This window comes from Arachis ipaensis, chromosome B3 (assembly GCF_059453495.1).
Source record: "Arachis ipaensis isolate K30076 ecotype BB chromosome B3, ASM5945349v1, whole genome shotgun sequence".
NCBI classification, from domain to species: domain Eukaryota; kingdom Viridiplantae; phylum Streptophyta; class Magnoliopsida; order Fabales; family Fabaceae; genus Arachis; species Arachis ipaensis.
The window spans coordinates 36186115-36193920 of NC_142438.1; the positions used below are offsets into that span (position 1 = coordinate 36186115).

At 32.1% G+C, this 7806-nt stretch overlaps 1 protein-coding gene across 2 annotated transcripts; it reads left to right on the forward strand.

Annotated features, from left to right (window-relative positions):
• The first annotated feature begins 2130 nt into the window (after positions 1–2130).
• LOC107630266 (S-adenosyl-L-methionine-dependent methyltransferases superfamily protein) lies at positions 2131–6325 on the forward strand. Of its 2 annotated transcripts, none has more exons than XM_088506558.1 (9): positions 2131–2392; positions 3199–3443; positions 3604–3718; positions 3868–3915; positions 4567–4867; positions 5196–5283; positions 5596–5661; positions 5775–5843; positions 5929–6325. In XM_088506558.1, exons 2-9 carry the CDS (start codon positions 3327–3329, stop codon positions 6016–6018), a joined length of 894 nt encoding a protein of 297 aa, XP_088362684.1. In that variant the 5' UTR covers positions 2131–2392; positions 3199–3326; the 3' UTR covers positions 6019–6325. The 2 variants fall into 2 exon arrangements, with proteins under 2 accessions (XP_088362684.1, XP_088362686.1); XM_088506560.1 differs by having other exon boundaries at positions 2144–2392; positions 3128–3443.
• The last annotated feature ends 1481 nt before the right edge of the window (positions 6326–7806 follow it).

Genomic DNA, 7806 nt, shown 5'->3' on the forward strand with positions numbered 1-7806 from the left:
GGTGTTCCTCCGTCCGACTTGTACGTGTGGAAGAATGGGGGGTGGTACCTGCAAAGACACTCCAATGCCTAAGTTAGCGAGAGTGTGAGCAAGTTTAGAATGTATTGGACTTAGTGATACCTGAGGGGTGTCAGGGTATTTATAGTGGTGAACCAATAACCACCGCTGAAGTAGTGCCACCTTTTTAGGCGGATAACCGTTCCCATATCTTAGGGAGGTTAAGATATGGCTCTATGAAGTGGTTAGAGAGTTTCTAGGGGCAGTTACTCATTCGAATGAGTGTTATCTGCCAGCTAACCCTCGTATCCGACTTCTTTGGAGTGGGTCGTGCTTAGTACCGACTTCTGGGACGAAGGCTGGTACTGGAGGAGGGCCAACCCTTTGGGTTGGGCTTCTTTGCTTAGATCTTGGGCCCTATTTATTGGGCCAGGGTATGAACAATATATTATATATATATATATATATATATATATATATATATATATATATATATATATTGTTTACTTTATAAATGAAATAAGTCACATCTTTTAAAATAGTATCTCATGTAAATAAGATATAGTCACTCAACATTTTAAACATATCTTATTTACATGAAATACTGTTTTACTACACTGTAAATTAGATATAAATATTTGCAAGTATAAAAATATAATTCTCTCAAAATAATAAAAATGTATTTATAGTATGATTTAAAATTTTAAATCAAATATTAAGATGGTATACTATACTATTTAGATCAAATCGGTATAACTTTTTACGATTTAAATAGTACTTATTTTAATTTTTATTTACAAATTCAATCAAATTTTATTAAAAAATATCAATTTAAATTTTTGTGATTGAATTGAATCTATTTAAATTTAAAATTATGGCAAAAAAGAGATTGTAATGCTATTTTAAGGGTTACTTGAAATCGGTAATTTGGATTTAAAAAAGAGGTACAGATGTCTTTTCGTGGTGGTGTTTAGGGGTGTTAATGGATCGGTTCCGATCCGCACACTAATAGGATCAGATTGCGAATTTTGTGTAGGCATCTACATATCCGCAAAAATAAAGAAATAAATAAGTAAATATTTTTTATATATTTTATTTCAAGTAATAATTATCATATATGTTGTATTATTTTAATTTATTAATTAAGAAAAGTATGTTTAATATTATTTTAAGAATAAATATATTTAAAAAAATAAAAAAAATAAATTTTATTGATTTTTTTAATAAAAATAAACTTTTAAAAATATTTTTGTGTTTTGCGGATATATCCGATATCCGATATCCGATCCACAAATGTGCGGATTGGATCCAAACTAAAAACTGCGAATATTAAATCCGATGATTTTAGTGCAGATCGGATCGAAATTTTGGCCATATCCAATCCGATTCGATCTGATCTGCGTTCACCTCTAGTGATGTTGAGATCGTCTCCAATGGGATAAAATCGTTCGAAATCTTCTAGTGAGAATGAGGGGTGGTACTTAGGACTTCAATGGAGGCAAAGTCGTCCAAAATCTTCTGATGAGAATAAAGGGTGATACTTATTACTTAGGTAGATTTTTGTGAGTCACTGAAAAAAGATAAAATTGCTTATTTTTGGTAATTTATTTTTCTATAATGATAAATGGTTACTTCTTTTATTTTGAAGTTGTTGAGATTTTTTTATTTTACTTGTTAGGCGAATTTATAGTAGTTAAAATTCAATTTATAAGTCAGACAATGAATTGGTGTATATAATTTATTTTTTATAGATACAATTTTAATTTTAATTTTTTATAATTAATTTTATTAATATTTAAATTTTTATAATCAGAAATGACTATTTATTCTTATTTTAATAATTATATGTTTATATATAAAAATATTTGTATCTTGTTTACAAAATAATATACATATATCTTATTTATGTGAGGATGAACGATATATAATATGATTTAAATACATAAATATTTTTAAATTATATACAATAATAAATAAAATATTTAATTTATTTATTTATAAAAATAATTTTATGTTATCAATTAATTATAGTTCAAAAGACATAATTTTTTTTTTCATTAAAAAAATTGTGAATTCGAGTCTCTCTATTTTTTATAAAAAAAAAAAAAAAAATCCTATTTTGACAACGAGTTATACCTCGGTCACTCTCTCGCATAAGCACATACACATAGAGGGAGCGGCTCTCAGCGTCAGGGTCTTACACTGTCACCTCTCTACCTCACTCGCTCGCCTCCGTCTGTGTCGTCCTTGTGTTGGCTCCCTTTTCTGCTGGCTCTGCTCTGCTCGTGCGGCCACCTCTCCTCTTCGGTGGCCTGCCCTCTGCAACGGTGGAACGGCCCCAACCGGTACCTGATTGCCGACTTTGGTTCTGCTTCTGACCTTCTGCAGTGTAGAGGTAACTTCTTTTTTAGTTATTCTATACTAATTTTTTGGACTTGATTTTTGCTGTTTTAATGTAGGTTTAGAAGATACAAATTGATGCTAATTGTATTTGGCTGTAAAACTGATTGATTTAATTTGTAATAGGTTTAGATAAATTGTATTTGTATGTAAAACCAATTGATTTAATTTGTTGTTCTCTTTGTTCTTTTTCCTTCTTGAGGCTTGTATACTAAAGTTGGAGAAACTGAGAGAGATAATAGAGCAGAAGACATTTTCATTAACACTACAAAATTTGTCTCCTAGCTAGATAATCAAATGATGAAGATTCAATAAAAGGGTCTTTCTTCTGGTGTTGTGTAGCACTCTTTAATTTCCTCAGTGGATTAATCACTTTGCAATAGTTTGATTTGGAGGTCAGTGGTAATAAATAAGAGTTTGTTCTAAAAAGAGAGAAAATGGGAAGGTTCTAGCAGGTTTAAGTTTCAACATGGAATTTTCATTTGAGTTGAAGTTTGTTTTGTTATATTTGTCTTTTTTTTTTTTTCATTCAGGAAGGGTTTTGTATGTTGTATGTTCTGTTCTTTGACCCTTTTGTTTTCCTTTGCATGTTTAAAACAAAGATGCTAAAAAGAGCACAAAAAAAAAAAAAAAACTGAAGGAGTTGTCAAAGTCCGAAATATAAATTTTTATTAGTAAAGTATTCTATATTCCCTATTTCCATAACACATGTTTAGTTATATATAAATAGGAGTTGTCACAAATCAAAACCCAAAACCAAGACTGATAGAATCGCTTCATCGTGTGCTCCTCTTTTCCCAGCCCACGCCAGAGACGCAGTGGCCCTCTTCCGACGAGGTTGAAGGTGCGGAATTGAAGACTGGTTCATGCTCCAATACATAACTGCAGCAAGTAGGGTTTGAAGAGGAGAAAGCATTGGATAGGATTGAATGGCATATAATGCAAAGGTGGAAGATGAAACCAAAAACCAGGGAGCCAAGCACAACAACAAGAAGCGGAAGCATGTTTTCCCGTACGGCAACTACAGGAGCTACTATGGCTATCGAGTATTAACCACTTCTCACTCCCTATGATCTAATTCCTTTTACTCTTTTTATTTTTCATAGAAAAGATTCGAACTTTACATGGCCTCCAGCATCATCACCGTGCATTGCTGTTTACTTAGTTTACTGGTTACGCTAGTAATGTGTGTTTTCATGGTTCCAGATTGGTCAAGATGTTGATGAGGATCCTCGGTTGAAAGTGTTTAGGAAGGAGTGGTTTGAAGATAAAGAGTGTCTTGATATTGGTTGTAACAATGGGATAATCACCATCCAGATTGGTAATTTCACCCCTTCATTTATTTTTCCTTTTATACATGACATTGAACAAATAATGATAATCCATATTGCTAATTTCACCCCTTCATTTATGCCAATTTATAGTTTGCTAATTCAAGTGTTGCCTTGTTTGGTTTTTTCCCCCCCATAGCACAGAAATTTGGCTGCCGGCGCATTCTTGGGATTGACATTGATTCTGGTAAGATTCATATGAATAATAATCTCTGTTGCTGGAGATTATTCTTAGGTTTTCAAATATGATTATATGTGGCTTAAATGTGATGTGATTTAGATGTGTTAAATGTAACATAGTTCTGAGTGTGTACGTATGCGGTGTTAATGATAGTGGTATAAATGAGAGAGAAGAAATAGATAAAGTGAAGAAGGATAGAGGTTGTTATAAAGAGGCAGTTAGTTAGTTGGTTGTTTGGCTGTTAAGTTGGTTTTGGTATTTACAAGGTTATTGCCTTTGTTGAAGGCTCACCTGATATGGCTATATAAACAGAATTGTATACGATTGGTTTTCATGTTAATCAGATTTCTTTCTTTCAATTCAGTTTACAATTCAGCTCATCTTTCTTCTTCCTCTTCTACTTCTTCTCTACTCCTTGTCTTCTTTTCATTCTTTACATTCTTCACACCATTTCTGTTTCTTGCTAACCAAGAAACTGTTCAAACTGCAAGAACTCTGTTATGTAGCATGGGCCACTGGCGGATATCCATAATACTTCTTCAATGATTAACTATTGGGATTCCAAAAAATGGGTGTAAAATGAAAATATCAATTTCTCCCTGGTTGGGTAGTATAAATATTTATTCCTTGTTGATTTTGTTTTCCTCAATTTGCCAGATCGAGTTGAAGATGCATATTGGAATCTGAGAAAAGCTGTTAGATTGAAATCTACTGGAAATAAGCGTGCAAAGCCTTCCAAACTTGAGGACAAGGATCATGCAGATAATTCAGAGGACAAGGACCATGCAGATAATTCAGAGAACAGTGCTACTGTTTCATCAAATGAAGATGCAAAAGGAATTTCGAAAGATATCTTGTCTTCAGAGCAAAGTGATCTATTTGATATTGTTTCATTTAAACGTGAAAATTTTGTTCAGAGTCGGCACCCACCAGGAAAGCAGTATGATACAATTCTTTGGTGAGTTGCTGCCTATTTCCATTACTATTTTCCTGAAATAAGTCCCTTTTTTCCTGGGGTGAAGCTTTTGAACGGGAGGTGGAAAAAGTGTCACCCTCTTGCATTGTATAATGCTGAAAATGCTTTTCAAAGTTGTTTATCTTTGATCTTGTTCTTTTAATGAACTTCATGTTGTAGTTTTTTTTTTTTTTTCAAGCATTGCATTAGAAACAAATTCTTAACTGCAGCTTCACTTTACTCCTGCTATAAACCACATATTGTTGAGTAGGGTTATTTAAAATTGTCTTCAATGCACTTTAGTGAAACTGAAATCTCTTCTGCCCTGCAGTTTGAGTGTTACAAAATGGATACATCTCAATTGGGGGGATGAGGGCTTAATTAAACTATTTGCAGAGACTTGGAATCTGCTCCGACCAGTAAGTATCATGTCTTTCCATCATATTATTGTTTTCTTTCTACTCAGGGATCTCTTCTAAGCACCTATCAATACTGCCTTTATTCTTTATCTCGACAATGATGCATGTTTTCTTATTTCTTCGGACCCATCTTTCCATCCAATTGTTTCATTTTCCCTTTTCGCTGTCATTTTACATTCAGCTCCAATTCATTGTCTGAAGCTAACGACTCAATAGTGCAAATTGCTTCTTGTAAAATCACCAATCTACAATATCTAGCATTCTCTAAACATACTCTTTTATTTCTATAATATAAACAAATCTTTTGAGCAGGGTGGTGTTCTTGTGTTGGAACCTCAGCCATGGAAGTCATATGAAAGCAATCGTCTTGTCTCAGAGGTAATAATTAGCTTTTCTTATTTTTTGTGATTAGCAACTAATATATTTCAAGGCATCCTGGGAAATCGAAACCTTTTTGTATCATCGAGAGCTTTACATTTACATATTTGCAGACGACTGCTGCCAACTACCGGAGTATTACAATTCGTCCTGCAGATTTCCAGGAAATACTACTAGATAGGGTTTGTGTTACCATTTTATTTGTGTTTGCCTATTTATTACAAATTTATTCCAATTCTAATTAATGGATGACATTACTTATTGTAGATTGGATTTAGAACAGTGGAACATGTTAACTCAGGTATGACTGATAGCAAGACTGGTTTCAATAGACCAATTTTGGCTTTTCGGAAATGACCATGCACAAGGTCAGGTGCAGAGCAAATGTGAAGCCCAAAGAGAATCACCATTTTGCATATTTTGAGACATCAAAGCTTGCATTGGGATGCAGCTTCTGTGAATATAAGCGGTGAAGCTAATTTTGAGTTAAAAGGGGGCTTTTGAATGTAGAAAATGAAAACAGACTTGTGTTTTCTGGCTGCTAGTTTCACTATACTATACAGTTTTTGCCGTAGACTTGTAAGGTGCATGGTACACTTTAATTTGTAATGTGCACAGTAGGAACACTCATCTTAATTTTGTCCAATGTTTAACATTTTACCTACTTTTCACTATGTTAGCATCATTGGGCAAGGATAGATTTTACCGGGGAGATTCGAAAGAAGGGACATATTTGATTTTCATTCATGACTACTGGTTTAGGCAACTGTTTCTTCTAAGGTATGTTTGGGTGGAAAGAGAAAGATGGAATATATATTTTTTTAAAGAAAACACAATTAAAAAGACTACCTTTATTTAAATAAGAAAAAAAAAGTGGTCTTCATTTCCCCCCCTGAAATTTCTCATCAAAATGTGCCTTTGGGCCTGTGGCAGAATACCAATAATAATTAATAGGGTAAAGTATTATTTTAGTATTTGATATTTTTGTTTTGACATTAATAATTAATGGAATAAGTGACAATTTTAATAATCAATTATCAACGTTTTAAAGTAAAAAGTAACAATCAATCATGAATGTTTTAAAAGTTTTTGAAACTAAAATGTTTTTGAAACTATAATAAAATGTTAAAGATCAAATTAAGACAAAATGTTTAAAATATTTTTGAATAAATTAACATTTGTTTCGAATGTTAAAAGATCAAAATAATATTTACCCTAATGGCCTAATTAATAAATGAAAATTGAAAACCGCTTGTCTGGTCCCCTCCTAAAAATGCTCATGACGGTTTTAATTTCCCCTATAAAGTAGAAAGCATTGTCAAAGTAATAAATTAATGGCTTTTATGGACCTTTTATATTAGGTAATTGCTTTTATCTTCTTTTTTATATATATTTTTTTCTGGTAAATAATGTTCCTTACCTGTTCGGCGGTTCGTGACCGATAGAATATGCATGTGTTTATGACACAAGGAAGAGAGAGGGACCTCATATAGGTGAAGTGAAGACAAGGAGAGTTTTATGGAATATGAATTGAAATAGAATCTGTAAAATAATATAATATAGTATTTTTAATGAAAAAAAAAAATAGGTAAAGTACTATTTTACCTATTTTATTCCTTAAAGTTTAAGCTGTTTTATTTGAATCTAAAAAAGTTTCATTTAACTTCAATTTAATTCTACCGAATATCAAAGATAAATAATTAACGAAATGTTCTATATGATAACCGTATAAGAAGGTCGATAATCTGGAGAATACCTACAAGCTCCAGAGGCACAAAATCAACCGTGGATGCATCAATACATTTATTTATCATTTTTTTTATAATTAAAATGAAATATTTTCTATAAAACTAAGAAAAATGTTAAATACATATATTGATGCATCCATGGTTGATTTTGTACTTCTGGAGTTTGTACTTATTCTCTAAATTATCGACATTGTTCTTATACTACTGTCTGCTGTTATGTAGGGCATTTCGTTAATTATTTATTTTTGACCTCACGGTGGGACTAAATTAAAATTGAATGAAACTTTTTTTGAATTCAAATAAAACACTTTAAACCTTAAAGACTAAAACAGGATTACGCCCAAATGTAAGGGACTAATTTAATTTACTACTTTACCAAAAAAAATTATATTTACCA

Coding starts and splice junctions, on each gene's coding strand:
- LOC107630266 (XM_088506558.1), top strand. CDS start 3,327: ATGGCATATAATGCAAAGGTGGAAGATGAAACCAAAAACCAGGGAGCC. Junction 3,719..3,867: donor GATAATCACCATCCAGATTG/GTAATTTCACCC, acceptor TCCCCCCCATAG/CACAGAAATTTGGCTGCCGG. Junction 5,662..5,774: donor GCAATCGTCTTGTCTCAGAG/GTAATAATTAGC, acceptor ACATATTTGCAG/ACGACTGCTGCCAACTACCG.